Source organism: Zootermopsis nevadensis, unplaced genomic scaffold (genome assembly GCF_977971745.1).
Source record: "Zootermopsis nevadensis isolate Lab colony 2312 unplaced genomic scaffold, Znev_1.0 Znev_ptg000030l, whole genome shotgun sequence".
Classification (NCBI taxonomy): Eukaryota; Metazoa; Arthropoda; class Insecta; order Blattodea; family Termopsidae; genus Zootermopsis; species Zootermopsis nevadensis.
The window spans coordinates 8,674,414-8,690,722 of record NW_028259162.1 but is presented as its reverse complement, the minus strand read 5'-3'; the positions used below and the strand labels follow the sequence as shown (position 1 = coordinate 8,690,722).

Below are 16,309 nucleotides of genomic sequence, written 5' to 3'. Positions count from 1 at the left end.
TGTTCATTTTTGTACAGAAATCAATTACCATTATGATAATAAATTATACGGTCTTTATAGATATTTGATTGGAACCTGTTCAAAACAAGTCATCCCTGTGCTTGAATACCATACAATAAGGGTTTATAGGGTTGGATAAAACATGTACTTGGCTTGTATCTCATGTAAATCTTACTGTACAGAATGTACATGTCAGGCCAACTGATTTCATTGCTTCAGTAATTTGTGGTCAGGTTTTGTTGTTTTTATCACATCTCAAGTTAACGTCTGAAAGTACAGACTAATGCATGTGTGTTAAATTCTTCAAGAAGATTGGAAAGATGGTGACCCATATTTATCAAGTGGTGCAAGTAGGATTTCGAAGTGCAAAAATGAGCCAGGCATGATTTTATAATGGTTCCATCATTTTATAATGACGTCTGTTGAAAGTGGCAGTATCCTTCAAGAGATGGAAGTAAACAATACCTAATGCACATGACAGAAGGTTCATTATTTGTGAAGTGATTGAAGACATAGGAATTTCTTGTCGCTCATGTCACGCCATTTTAACCAATGATTTGGGAAGTAAACATGTCTTGGCCAAGTTCATTCCAGGATTGCTGACAAATGCAGAAAGAGAGCAATTTGTCTGTGACTTCTGACTTGTTTGAATGAGCAAAGATTGATGAAAACTTTTTGAATGTATCATAACAGGCAGTGAAGTTAAGCAGTAGTCATTACAGTGGAAATCCTCTGTTACAACTCAAGAAACCGTGGTATATGTGCCAGCAAAACTGAGGTGATGCCCCCATTATTTTACTGAAACTGGGCAGTGTGCATCATGAGTGTGCTCCACAAGGTCAGATTAACCTGTATTCCTACTTAAAAAATATTGAGAGGTCTGTATGCAGTGCATCATAAATGCCCACAAAAGTGGAGCAAATTTGGACCTGTCAACTCAGTCCCAAATATCATTCCACAAATTCTCATGTATCACTACCCCATGAGACAAGTGACAGGGTTGATAAAACAGCATAGTATGACAGTTTGGCTTCATTTCAAACTTGGCATGCGGCCAAACTCAAAGTTGTTTTCCTTAGTTTTATTTATTATATTTTTTTGAAATTTTATCAATGCTCATATTTTAAGTTCATAAAGTAAGATACAAAGTATTCAGTTATCTCTTCTTTCTACAATGATACATTTATTTAACTATTGTTATTAATAATCATCATCATAAGGTTGACATAGGAATTGGACATTACATTTTAAGATACATTGTTCCTAATTTGTGGAACTTTTATTATGTCATTTGATTAATTTAAAACTATTTTCATCCACACATATAAAGGGTAGAAAGGGTCTGAGAAGTTAGTAATTTCAGATTCCCCATTAACTGGTATGCAGAATTTAGGGTGAAAATGTATCGGGATTGACATAACAGTCTAATAGGTCAGTTACTGACATTCCCATCCCAAAGTCAGGTAAAATTAGAACTGACCAACATACCATTCCATTTATTCATTTGAGATTAATCTTTATTATTCACATTTTCATTTGAGTACAGTAATAACTGAATTTGAATTATAATTTATAATAACCATAATTATAATTATGGTAGTCCTTCCAAGTAGTAGGTGTACTTGACCTGATACAGGTATTATGAAACCGAATATTTCCATTTTTTAGATGTCTTCCTAAGTATCTACTAACATTGAGTTGATATTTAATTTTTAAGGGGTGGAGTGGGGTGGTACCTATCACAGCTCATCCTTTCAAAACTTACATTCCTGTTTTTCTGTAATGTTGTACAAAATGTTTGTTTTTGCAAAATTTGTAATTCTGTAATTGATTTTCCATATTTTACAATCAAGTCGGCTGTCTTCTGGATTGTAGCACTGTGTAGTCTGGTAGACTCATCACCCTGTTGATGGAAGTAGGAAAGACCTCTGAGATGTTGGTAAATGTCTACCAGACTACATGGCGCTGCAACCCAGAAGACAGCCATCTTTGTGCTCACTGTCGTAGGAACCTCAAATTGTACAGAGCATGTAATCTGTTGTTGGTACCAAAAAACATGTTTTGCCTATTATTTTTTTTTTTTACTCTCATGCTACATACTTTAAAGTAAAAAAAATTCTAATTCTTAGTTCTTGTGCTGTCTAAAATATTTAGGAGTTACCATGAGGATTAGTGATGGTTAGTGTTGGAAACCAAGTGGAAGGCTGACATAGGCCAATATGTTTTCTGTTAAGAAAATAACTACTATTTTGACATTGCAATGAAGCTGAAATGAAATAATTTTGTCCCATTTTTTGCCGCCTCCACCAACCCCCATTCCCCATTTCCATTCATCATGAAATTTACGTCACTTCATCACTTAGCTGATAATGACTTGAATGGAGATAAACTTCCTAGAGTGGTAATGTGCACTTACTAAGCTACAATTCATCACTTTTTACCAGGAACATACTCTGAATTTGTAGTATAAATGAAACTCAAGTGAATTTTAATATAAAGTTGGACATGGTGGTTAAATATGTACAGGATGCAATGTAGATAAAAAACAGTTAGTGTGGAATATGACTTCTGAACTATTTCACAGGATTCCAGTTAGAACAGATTTCAACTCTACAATACATTGATGGGTTATTTAAGTATCTAAATACAGCAAATTGCATGAGTGAGTTCTGACCCTACGTAACTGCTTTAACTTTGTTTTGGTTGGGATTAACATTAATGTTCTAAATGTTATAGATCATATTATTTTCAGTAATGGTTTTGGTATTCTATAAAATGGGCAGCCTGGTAGGTAGCAGTGATTCCAACAACCCCAGAATTTATAATTTTGATTTTACGGTACATTCATCATCTTTATACAAAAATGTGTATTACTTATATTCTTTAAACTTGATTTTTCATTACTTTGCCTGCTGGACACTCAGTGCGTTATCGAGGCTTTGGAATTCACTAATATATCTTATATTGTAATTTGTCACCATGTTATTTTTTATTTTCATATAGGGTTTTACCCCATTAAAACATGCATTTTTGTCATAAATCTGTCGTGATACAAAATGTCAAGATCTTACACTGAGTGACTACTGTTGTTCTCACCAATCACAGTGACAACATTTCACCATTTTTAAGAGATTGGCTACATAGAATCATTAATGACGTCAATTAGCTTTCCATAGTTTTACCAGTATTTTCAGTATTGGTTTCTTCTGGACTATAGCCATCATTCTGCATATTAAAATAAAGCCTCAGTTTTTCAAGGGCCAGTTCAGTCCACATCTTCAGGTGGCGAGAGACATTTTTCTTTCATAGCCTGGAGACGGGAAAAGAGCCCTTGAAACACTGTGGCTTTATTTTAGTCGAAAAACAATAATATTGAATGAAAGAAATCATTGTCAGAACCTTTTAGAGTTATATCTCACCAGTACTTGCCGTACACGTACGTGTGTCTAAATAAATCTTAATGATTTTGAATAATATAACCATATGCAAATGTACACGGGTCACCAAGTGAGATAAAACATCACATTCCATAGTTTGTGTGTGGACAAATGAAAACAACAGTTTGACATTTCGAAGTGTGAAATTTGATTTTAAGAAACTACCTTGAATCTGTTTAATAAACTTCGGCATCTTGCAGTGTGGGTGGGGCAAGGAGATGTCTCCAGTCTGGTACTCAGATTAGTTGGTTGAGATGGCTCTGTTATATGCACGGAACAGCCATTTCTTCCTCAGATTATTCACAATATGGTTTCTCATCATCTCATCGTCTGTTTCGTCATATTCAGTGTCAGTTATACTATTGCCATTTGGTGACTGCATCTGGAGAAAAGATCATCATTGCTAATAACCAATTTGGCAACTTCCTAAGTTCGTTTGGAGAAAAAAATGTTATAGTTTACACTTAAGTTACAATTATATATCAATAAATATGAAATTTAATATTTAATAAAATATTTAAACAGATACAAATTTGTATGGCTGGATCTCATGGACATTGGCAGTAAGGATGTGACTGGTCTGAACTGTCTCAGAATAGGGTTCATTCAGTGGTTTATGTAACTAATAATGCTTACTCTGAAGAAGGTAATCACTATTAAACAATTTTAATTTTTGTCCCAAAATAATGTAATATTTTTTCTCTCAGAAATGTTATGATAATCTACCTTCAGTGTGTGGTAAAATCTATTTTTGAAAATATTATCATCGTTTTTATTATGACTGTCACCATTAGTATATCATTAAATTGAAAGTTGTATGTAATTGTTTACATTTGTTTTGAATTTTATAGGTCCAGAGGGTCGAATTCCGTCATGTTCTGTGGTTTTCTGACTTGCTCAAATATGAAGAAACTGATTTTTTGCTTGGAGACGCTTCAGCTACTGTCAGTGGAACAGGTGAGGGATCCATTTGCCTGATTTTGACATTAGCCAAACCTACAGGTGCATTTTGAGCCGTGTATAAGAGCAAAAATTCCATTTTGTGGCCTGGAGTTGTTACAGGTACTGAGTGCATTTTGGGTGCTTGTTTTGTGCTGGTCTCCAACATTAAAGGAAAAATTCGGATTTCAGGGTGTTTGATAATGGGTGTACTAAGGAGAATATATGGAGGCAAGACGGGTGACAGGAGCATGGAGAATTGACATATAGAAGAGCTTCATAATTTGTACACTTATTAATGAGATTGGTGAGGCATTAGTAACTATAGAGTAGATTAGAAAAGCATACACAATTTTGGTTGGGAAGTCTGAAGAGAATTGGAATTCTTAGGCATGAAGGAAGCAGAGTGGGCCAGTGGCAGACTTATGCGAACATGGTAATAAATCTTGGGATTCTATATAAGATGGTAATTCTTAATGAGCGACCATCAGTTTCTCAATGATGAATGATCAAGAAGGAGGGGAAGAATCATTCTGATTCTCTTTGGCAAAGCTATGGCATGTTTTAAGGTTCAGTTTCGTAATTTGCATTGAGATGACTGAGAAATCAAAGACACTTGGAATAGCCGGCATCGACGTGCCCCTCGAAATATGCTTGTCCGTACAAAAGAGCGAGAAAATATGTAATGGGGACAACTGTTACACGGTTCAAGGTATTACACTCAGAGGGCCTCAAGAAAACTTCAGTTCGGGTAACCAGATCTGTTCAGGCGATCCAGTGCTTGAGCCTCTACTTACTGTCGGCTGCAAGGGCCGGAGGTGGAAGTCGACTCTCTGCGCCTCGTGGTGCGGGCGATCATACACGTTCACGCGGTGACTCATTGCGTGATAGCCGTCTCGATAGGCCGAGATTATGTATTGACCGGGTGTCAGCAGCCGCCAGAAGTCCCCACCATGCACTGCGGAACAGTAACATCACACACTGGATAATTACGTTCCATTTTCTTACTGATACAACTTCGACAAACCGTGATTCAGATCCTGAAGAACATTAATGATTTGCGAAGATGGCTGTCTTCTGGGTTGTTGCGCCGAAAGTCTGGTAACATTTTATGGACGTTTCAGAGGTGCTTAGTAAGCCGCACACAGCGCTACGACGTAAAAGACAGCGAACGTTACACTTTCCGCCGTAAAAGACCTGAAATCTCACTTAATGACTTGTATGTTACGCAATTATCTATCGCAAACCTGGGGAGAGGAGACACCGAGTTACCCAGAATGTTAATAGCCACCTTTCTGGCAAGACGGCGTCGTAACCAAACAGATAGAAGCTGAAAATCTATTTCTAGGTTTTTGGTAACTAACTGATCAACTGACTGACTTACTGACTCTCCTGTTTTACGTTTGTTTAGGCCGATCAACTCACCGGACGTGACGTCATGCTGTATGTCGTCGTCGTGTCCCGCAGTGATGTTCTTGACGTGTATCACCGTGTGGGGGAGTGGCTGTCCAGTTACTGCGTCTCTGACGTGGCCCTTCACCCCGATGTGGGCCTGACAAGAGTAGAAGGAACCAAGTAAGCACGTCTGTCTGTTTTTTTGGTAATTTTGCGTCGGATATTACTCAGTTATAATACGCATAATTATCTCTTTCCCCTTTCTTTAAACAGCGAAACCGTTCCTAAAGTTCTATATATTTTTCTTAGTCTCATAGGATCGGGAGATTCATTTTCCAATTTGTTCATGAGATGCATCGTGTGGCGGATTATATACCGAGTGTCTCAATACCTGCCACATGAAGTGGATGAGGGCATCCTTGTTGTTGTCCCATTCATCTTGGAGAGCCGAGGCTTCTGGATACTTGTCACATCCGAGCTCCAGTGTAATCTCGAAGTCATTTGATGACAGATAATTGAAATCTTGCATCCCTAAAATGAACGTTATTTTGTTTGAAAGCGTTTTTAATCTCGGGATCCGACACGCACTTTTATGAAGATTTAATCACACTGTCACCTACCTCCCTGCACGCTGTACCAGGCAGCTCCATTCGTGATGCCGCCTTGCTTTCCAAAATTGTAGCCGTCGTGTCCACAACCGTGTCGTCGCGGGTTCGCCATGTTCTTGTGGTGCGTGGAGTAAGCCAGTGCCAGATGCCTGTGACAATTGAGACTCGTATTGCATCACAAGTGTTTTGGATATTATCTGATGTCTAAGGTTTCTTAAATATTCACGATAATTATCAATATTAACAAACTTAGGTCGTGTATTTACAAGGAATTTGTATATCTTGGTATATCGCATACCTGAAGGTCTGGTCGTCAGGACTTTTGGTGTACTCCGTTCTAGCTCCAGAACGGCTTGCGTCGTATGGGTAGTTGGCTACCAGGTCACCGCCGTGGAGGTTAGCAGACAGAACGAAAGGTACCTGCATGATCAGCCGTATCACCGCTTTTGTCTCAGGCTGAATCTGCAACACGACAATACAGAATTTTCGTGCGTGTCTGTGCGTAACAAAATGTTTTACACTTTGCAGCAAAGTGTGAAATTAAAATCATACTTTTGAATTACCACCAAGTTTTATCACTTAAATTCCCTAATTAATTAATTAATGGAACCTGGATAACCCGTGTTACTTTCAGGATTTATGGTAATTTTTCCGAGAAAGAGCTAACATAACCTTACTCCTCCCTACACGCACACGTTAAAGATGAAATATATTATTTATGTGAATGTAGAGTTGGTATGGATTATGAAGGAGGAGGTAGTGGTCTGTTTTATGGTATACAGTGGGGTTCAACTAAAAGGAAAATATATATTTTAAAAACTCGAAGAGGATAGCTGCTAACTTGGTCAATATTCTAACCGAATACTTTCTGAGTACAAATTTGAAATTTACCGTTACACCAAGACAAAAATTCGTCAACAAAGAAAGGGATTAATTTGGGTTGTTTTTAATTGTGAATCACTTTTATACCATTAATTTTATATGGGGTATTGACGAAGGGACTGGCAATTGACAGCTGTCAATAAACTTTCTGTGTTCTGTAGCCTAGGACGGGTACCTGTACGGCTAATTCTGTTGCATAACTTTACGCAGAACAACGGTTTTAGGATTAAAATATCCAGTCCTTTTCGCGAATACCGTTTAGTTAACCGCGATATAATTTAGCGTTAGCTGTTTTGCGGTGCGTCAATTTAGACCGGGTACTTGCCGGCTCCTTGAGGCGGTCCACTTGCTCCAGCAAGTGGTTGTTGTGGCTGACGTGTGCCTCCTCGTTACTGAACATGATGCGGTTCAGGTCCGGGAAGTTCCTGTTCAGGTCCACGCTGTTATTATTGTTGCGCCCAATCAGGTAGTCTTTGCCACCCTGTGAACACACCAGACAGACATTAATCACCTTCTAGGGATGACACAGTGGAATTTTTGAGTAGGCGAGAGAGATCCTGCGCTCACCGTTTCAGTGGACACTTTCCATCCGTCTGGGTTCATGGATGGCAAAAGGTGTACGCGGGTCAGTTCGATCAGCTGCTGAATTTCCGGGTCGCGAGCAAGGAATTGTTCACACAGGTAGTTGGCCAGGTGAAGCAGCAATTCTCGGCCAAGCACCTCGTTTCCATGCATGTTGGCGATGTATTTGAACTCGGGGTGGTCTGTAACACAATTACAGGCTTGTAGGATTTGCGGTTTTCACTGCGGTGAGCCCGAAGATGGCTGTCTTCTGGGTTGTGTATTCCATCATGATGGAGGCAGCAAGGTCCTCTGAAACGTCGGTAAACTTCTACGAGACTACGCGGCACAACAACCCAGAAGACAGGCATCTACAATTACAGGCTTGTCAGATTACACGATTCTTTGGCGAATCTTTCTATTTATTTATTTAAATCTCTAAACACAGAGTATGTCCGCCTGACCTCGGGTGTATTTATCTCTGAAAGTGCTGTTCCCGTGCTATATTCACTTTTATCACTACAGATCTACCCCCTCCCCAATTCAGATTATAAAGATTTTATTCTCCCAAACTTGGGCGTATCGTCACCAATTTGTATTCCAGTCACCCGTTATTATTGGCGGTGCTTGAGATAAGAAGGTTAAGATGAGAAAATACAAATTATAAACTAAACCTAAAATATAAGCGAAAGTAGAATTTGAACTGAACTGGACTGAAGTACCTCTACTCAGAGATCAGTCAAGTCCCCGATCGGAATGAAGTTCTCAACTTAGGATCGAGGGTGATGGCTGCTCAGGGTTATCGCACGTGGATCAGTTTGGAGAAATGGTGGATAAACCGAAGAGCTCGAAAGAAACCTGCTTCAGTGCCAGTGACAGCAGGCAGACACTTGCGTAATATTTGGCACCAGACTTTGCAGTCGTTACCTTTTAATATTATCATAAACAAATTAAGGAGTATGAGACAGGTCGGGCATATAGCATGTATTAGATAGACGAGAAATGAATGCAAAATGTTGATCGGTAAATGTTAAGGGAAGAGCTCACTTGTAAGACCTAAACATGGATGCGAGGATAATATTAAAATTAATCTTAAAAACACAGCGAGAAGGGGTATGAACTACAATCATTTGGTTAAGGACAGTGGTGGACTCAGGAGCAATGACAGTTTGGAATTTATTGGCTTGCTGAGCAACTCTCAGTGTTCAAAATAGTTTTTTTATGTCTGTGGTGGTGTTCGCATTAGTAGTCGTGCAGGGTAGCAGCAGATCGGGGCCGTACTTGACCCCCCCCCCCTCCCCCAATTCCCACACCGTGACGTCAGGCATTGATCGGCGAACGCTGTGAATGAAATTACGCCAACATACGGAGATGCATCTGTTCAGCTTGTTGTCGTAGACACAGCATGACGTCAAATGGCGAAAGTACCATATTACTCATATCTTGACCAAGAACTCCCCTTTAAAATTGGCAATGTGCTGTATCCAACCAATAACCTGAACCTGTTGACTGATTTTGTGATAGCTGGAATGGACAAAATTTAATTGAAGAACAATTCACTTTTGTAATTTTATGTAACTAACATGGAAATTAGTAATATGTCTAGCGAGCAAGCTCGTAAGACAGCAGTATATACCGATTAATGTAAAACCATAAAATTTTCGAAAAGTTTCCGAGGTCAGTCTGAGATAAATCTACATTTCTATTATTACTGAGATATGAGAGATTTAAACTGACGATAAGTATTCCTACTTAGGCCGATATTTTATTTAATTTTTACTTTCTTTATGAGACTTGAGGTTCTCGCGGCAGTGAGGATGTCAATGTTGGCCTTTTGAATCGTTGGTATCACAACTATGAGACCCGGGATCGAATTACTGCAACGATCTACATGATGTAGCGTGAAGAACATCTTTGCAATGCAAGTGGATTCCAAAGTTGTAATATAAATCTATGGCCAAGTGGCGTCGGCTAATAAATATTTACATCCCTGCAATCTTTAATCTCATCATTTTTGATTTAATCATCTTACAATGCTAGCTGAAGGCTATTAGCTCGCATGTAAATTTGATCAAATGGCACAATCGTGGACAGACTGACAGGCAAGGGTTATCCACGTTTGTTTCCACGCCATTAATTCAGAACGTTATGATTTCATTCGACTAAATCTTATCTTGCAGGCAAAGCTCACATTACAGTATAATCTACATTATGGCACTACCGAAGAATAAGCACACGCCATGAATCGTGTAGAAATGCAAACGAAATTGCATTAGAGCGTCAGTCTGCCTGTCTGTCGACCTACTTGCTGTTCAGTTCGTTGTAGCGTCTTCATTTCAGTACCAATTTTACTGCAATTTAACGGTTTCCATAATTTAATAAAATCATTCACTGTTAGTGTGGAGAATTGTAAGAATCTGAAGGATTGTATATATTACAGATTAAAAATGTATGAATTATTTGAAAGTAACACGTAAAATTATATTTTCGTTATTATATTAACAAAAAAATAAATCAGGAAATGCATTGATCTTCAAGCACTCAGTTCATAAGTTCGTTTTATCTTTTTCCCTGCAAAAATACAAAAATTCAGAAAGTGTATATAGCATCCTGTCCAATGGGTACCGGGGTCATTTCCCGGGGATAGACCGCTGACGACTCACTCCTACCTAGTGGCTAGGTTAAGAATGCGTAGGAGCGATACCTTCTCTCCCCCCAAGTGCCTACATGACGCGTTGTGGGATTGCTTTACTTTTATATAAAATTTCGTTTGGTGTTTTTGACTGTGAAACTTTGTGACCAAGAGGAATTGATCTATGCAGGCAGAAAGCAACTGCTGTGAGCTACACTCAGTACGCTAGAGGCCGGAGTCTGAAGCTGGCCACTTTTCTCTATCTGGCGCCGATATATATATATATATATATATATATATATATATATTGGTGTTTTATCTCCAGGTTGTCTATGTGACGTCACGGTCTTTTTTCACAGGTGCACAAACACCTTCACATTTAATAAAATCTTCTCGGGCAATCAATTGCCCGAGAAGATTTTATTTATTGTACTCGCCGCGAAAGTCTCAAATCCTATACATTCACATTTATCTGCAGTTTTTTGTGAGATATTTCTCCTTGCAAATAATTTTTAACGTAAGCTGATGGAGCAAAAATTTCCTTCAGTATGGGCCTTTGGGAAGATTCTTTGAAACAAGGACGGACTGGAATTAAATGGGATACATCCGCTACTCCTCTGTGTTGGTGGTAGGCCTGAAGAGAAAATATCACTCACTCGGAAGACCGAGATGTAGTGTGGAGGATAATATTAAAATATATCGTGTAGAAAGGTTGGGAGAGTGTGGAATGGATTCACGTGGCAGAAAGGAGATTAATATCGGGCTCTTGTGAGCCTTCGGGTTCGATAGAAGGCGGGGAATTTATTGATTACCTGAACTACTATCAGCTTCTCGACAGCTTCGTGTGGTTAGCTGGTACGAAATCTTGAGGTTTTATCTAGTACCTTTACGTTTTCGTAAAACGGATACAAAAAATCATATTTACTGAAATACTCACAGAGTTGGTGATAGCCCGGCGTGGTGGAGAACTCGATGGCATACAGAGGGATTCCCCGCACGGAGCTCTCGCTCAGCGTATAGATCCTGGTGATGTTGGGACACCTTTCGTGAATCGAAGCAAGGATCCGCGGAATTTCTTCGTTACTGTGGTGCCTGAACTCTATTATGCGAGCCGGAACTGTTTTGGCCCTTGTTTCAGCGGGAAATACCACCAACGCCTACGAAAGGATGATTGACGTTTAACACAAGGCGAGATGCGCGGATGAATACAAGGCGGAGGATTTGTTTCCGTAAATCAAAATTGGTAGGCCTACGTGCTATAAAATATACGTCATAACTTCTAGGTCTAAACTTTATTCGAAACATTTTCAGAATCATGTAGGCCTACATCTTTTTATTATACTATAAAAATTTGTGATTAGTCGTTGTCTTCAACCAATTTGTCGTCAAAAAATGACGTCATCAACAATGCCAACAGATATTTGTTTACTCGGCATTGTTGTGGAACACAACAATGTCGAGTAAACAAATATAACGCTTCACAACAAAGAAATCAAAAAATATCAAGCCAGTCGCATTATCACTGCTCCAGAAGGAGCACTTCGCATTCTTGAATAATGACTGACAGTTGGCCTAAAACATCAGAAAAGTGAAAGAAGACGTTATCAAGTATTTGAAGTACCAACTCCAACAACTTCAACAAGGTAAACTGATACGCATTCGATATATTACGATTACGAAAACTATTATGAAAACTGACTTTATGATCGATTTTAAGACGAAGATTTGCACGGGTGGGGCTGGACGTAAAAAGTTGACTGAACAAGAACTGTTGACTTCTGAACAGCGACGTAAAGAACTACAACATCAGACATATTTAAGAAATAAAGAAAAGCGAAAAAAGACTTACACTGATAAACGAGACCATATTAACGACACACGTAGAAAAACAGACGAAGATTTGCAAGGGTGGAATTGGACGTAGAAAGTTGTCTGACGAAGAACAGTTTTCCTCTGAACAGCGACGTAAAAACTCAAACATCAGACATTTTTAACAAATAAAGAAAAGCGAAGGAAGACTTACATTGATAAACGTAGAAAAACGTATTCAATAAGAACAGAAGGGAAAAAAAGCAGACGAAGATTTGTAAGGGTGGGATTGGGCGTAGAAAGTTGAGTGACCAAGAACAATTGGCCTCTGAACAGCGACGTAAAGAATTAAAACATCAGACCTACTTAACGAGTAAAGAAAAGCGAAGGGAGATTTACATTGATAAACGCAGAAAAACTTATTCAACAAAAACAGAAGAGCAGAAGAAAACAAACGAAGACTTGCAAGGGTGTGGTTGGACGTAGAAAGTTGTCTGACCAAAAACAGTTGGCCTCTGAACATCGATGTAAAGAACTAAGACATCAGATCTATTTAACAAATAAGGATAAGCGAAAGAAGACTTACATTGTTAAACGAGACCATATTAACAACACACGTAGAAAAACAGACGAAGATTTGCTAGGGTGTTGTTGGACGTAGAAAGTTGACTAACCAAGAACAGTTGGCCTCTGAAAAGCGACGTAAAGAACTAATCCATGAGACATATTTAACAAATAAAGAAAGACGAAGGGAGAGTTACATTGATAAATATAGAAAAACGTATACAACAAGAACAGAAGAGAAAAAAAGAAAAAACAGACGAAGATTAGCAATGGTGTTGCTGGACGTAGAAAGTTGACTGATCAAGAACAGATGGCCACTGAACAGCGACGTAAAGAACTAAAACATCAGAACAATTCAACAAAAAACAGAATAGAAAAAAGAAGAAGACTTGAAAGGGTGGGGTTGGACGTAGATAGTTGACTAACCAAGAACTGTTGGCCTCTGATCAGCGACGTAAAAAAGTAAAATATCAGATTACAGGAAACGCTCCGAAAGGATTAGTAGTCGTTGTCGTCAAAAAATGACGGCATCAACAATATAACCTTATATTTGTTTATACACGGGGGTTAGTTTAGTGTCTTACTCAAGATTTTAAAACGCAACCAACTCTCTTCGGGGGGTTGGTCAAGTGTTTAAACCCCCCATTCGGGGTGGTTAGTTTAGTTTCTTACTCAGGGGTTAAAACACTTGAATGAGACACTAAACTAACTCCCCTTCGGGACTAACCAAGGTTGGTTTCGTTTTACAAACTTGACACCCCCCCCCTAGGAGCTCCGAAAGGAGCGCCCTGCTCTAGTTTAAAAAAATATGCGTCCACCTAATTTACGTAAACATCTTTCCACATTTGTCTGTGTAAGACACAAAACGACCTCTCTTAATAATATTCAGACTTGACAATGAAATGATGAATTCGTGGTCTCTTGGCGTAATTAAGAAGGCTGTGGTCCCTTATGTCACGTCCGTAACTTAAGGGCCAGTTCTGTCCGTTCTGCCAAAACTGATTAATGGTATCATAAGTATGTGTGCTTTAGGTTCTGTTTTAATTTCACTCTCCGGTTTATAAATTATTAAAAAGCAGAAAATCCTTCAGGAAAGAGAACGCTTATGATACAAGATAACAGACGCATGTAGGAGGATAACAGATGGACGGTAGATCCAGATTAAACTGGCTTGGTATATGATCCAATTGTGGATTCTTATAAATACGTTCATAAGTCTTCGGGTTTCATAACAAGTGTATTTATTGATCAGGTGCATAACGATAAACTAACTTAGCACATAAAACCTTGTGCCTTGTAGCTTCAATTAGAACGGATGCCCAACGTATGTTGCCAGTCATGCTGATTTTCATTACGAGAGCTTTGGGCTATTTCGAATTCGATTTGGTGATATACAGCCAGACCCCATGACGCACAGTAGGCAAAAACTAAATTACAGCACGACAAAAGTAATGTTTTACTTTTTGCTTTGAAATCTGTTCATAAAATCGAAATCAGACATTTCCTTACCCCACAAACCACGACGAGAGCAGTTATGAACGACCATCGTCCGAGGTATTGCCATCCAAACGGCATCTTGCGACACTCTTGAGAGTCCAGGGTTCCAGTTCCTCTGTCGACAAACAATGATATGAATCTCTTTCCTTTTATCGCACCTCGCTGTGTAGACAGACACTCATTTTCTCTAACGTGGGATATGTACAGACACACAAGGTTGCCTGAGTTGGAGACTGCGTACTGTGGCGGTTGTGGCGTCACTAGGGCACGGGTTATGGATTTTCTCGGGCAGGTGTAGAAGTAGGGAGTCATGATCCTAGGTCTTGTTCTCGTGTCGATGTGAAATGTTATGTAGTAATCAACTTTATTTCTAAACTGGGCTTGTTTCAGAGTTTTAGATTTGTTGATAGATGACATGGTTAAAAAAGGAGCTTTACATATTTATTTTAAAGGACACCAATTCATTTAATACATTCAAGAGGATGGATTAACAATAATAAGATTCTTTGAAAAGGGTTGTATGGGTTTTATACTGTGTAGACTTGTAGATGGAGGCAGTGTGTTCCTCTAAAACGTTGGTATGTACTTACAAGTCCACGCGGCGTTAGAACCCAAAAGAAGTACACCGACATCTTACCTTCGTGATAACCTGAAATCTCATTTTCAGAAATGTCTAAAATTTGCCTTTTCTATTCAAAGTTTTATTTTTAGTTAGAAGAAATAAAACAATTACTGGGCTGTCGATCCCAAAGTAAAATTTGGTTAGTTTAACGTGTGATGTATTAGGCCTTCTAAAACAGTGTTCCGCAAACTTGTTTCACCCGCGGCACACCTTGGTTTGTCAGACAAATGAAGGCACATCACACAGCTTCGTCTCATGAAAAAGTGATACGAACTGTACTTTCCAATATCGTATACAAATTCGCGGCACACTGTACAGAAGTTGCGCAATACTATACTAAGACAAATAAAAGCTGATATGAATGCCATAATCTTAAAATATATTAGATCTGTTCTGAATGAATATCAATAAAATAAAAACTTATATGAATATCTATATAACAAGTTTCTCCGTCCGGAAGTCCAAAATAGTTTACATTCGATAAGTACACCAATTTCCGTGCGTTTAAAGAATACAATTGGAAATATTTGTATAGAATCAATACCTTTTTACACTTCTGGAGCACAATGTAAGTTAAACATGGAGTTTGCACACAAATTCCATACTCTGTTTACGTCCGCTTCAGCGCAGTCGTGCGTAACCGAGGAAACCCGTAAACAATGAAACAGCCACAAACGCCAAAAGCCCATTGTTGCACATTTCTAACAGTTATTGTGTCGAATTTTAAAGTTTTAATGATATTTCATTACTATTGAATGATTTTAAACGTAGGGGGACGTTCCTAGATTTTTTATTCATGTCTAAGGAATATTTCCATACTATTGTCGAAACTCACTGAATCAACATGCAGTTGCGGACAATGTGGATCTTCTTACAACAGATGTTTCTGTTGTCGAAAAAGTAAGGAATTGCATATTGTGTCGTATCATTAGGTTAGGGAGACAAATTACAAGCTCTAAAAATATACACGTAGGCCTGTTTGCCCTACAGTTTTATTTCCCGCATTTCACAAATAAATGTATCCCTTCTTCTATCAATGTGTGCGTCTATCCTACCAACCGTAATACGGTCAAATGTTTATATTTAATTTCCTAAAAAAAATAAGCGTGTAATTTAATTGCATAAATTTATGACGAGGATTTTTGGGTGTGGGCAGATAAAACATAAAATCACATGTCAGCGCGAAACCTATTTTGATGTTTGGTAAATTGTAGGAAGAAATTTTGTGTTTAAATACTGGTCTATTCAAAAAGAAGACACTGGGCAACTTGAGCCATTCCAGTAGTCCGTAATATAACAATTTGGGAAGGCAGAATAGCCATTTCTTCCTTTACTTTCAATTTATTCAGGGACTGTCTCTGGT

At 38.6% G+C, this 16,309-nt stretch overlaps 1 protein-coding gene across 2 annotated transcripts; it reads right to left on the bottom strand.

Annotated features, from left to right (window-relative positions):
- Window positions 1–1,490: 1,490 nt before the first annotated feature.
- LOC110838058 (carboxypeptidase E) lies at window positions 1,491–15,597 on the bottom strand. Of its 2 annotated transcripts, XM_022080852.2 has the most exons (11): window positions 15,491–15,597; window positions 14,337–14,439; window positions 11,392–11,611; window positions 7,829–8,025; window positions 7,587–7,742; window positions 6,678–6,841; window positions 6,392–6,528; window positions 6,163–6,302; window positions 5,802–5,928; window positions 5,174–5,334; window positions 1,491–3,819 (listed from the first exon to the last, which is right to left on the bottom strand). In XM_022080852.2, exons 2-11 carry the CDS (start codon window positions 14,400–14,402, stop codon window positions 3,679–3,681), a joined length of 1,509 nt encoding a protein of 502 aa, XP_021936544.1. In that variant the 5' UTR covers window positions 14,403–14,439; window positions 15,491–15,597; the 3' UTR covers window positions 1,491–3,678. The 2 variants fall into 2 exon arrangements, with proteins under 2 accessions (XP_021936544.1, XP_021936543.2); XM_022080851.2 differs by lacking the exon at window positions 15,491–15,597 and having other exon boundaries at window positions 14,337–14,563.
- Between the last annotated feature and the right edge of the window lie 712 nt (window positions 15,598–16,309).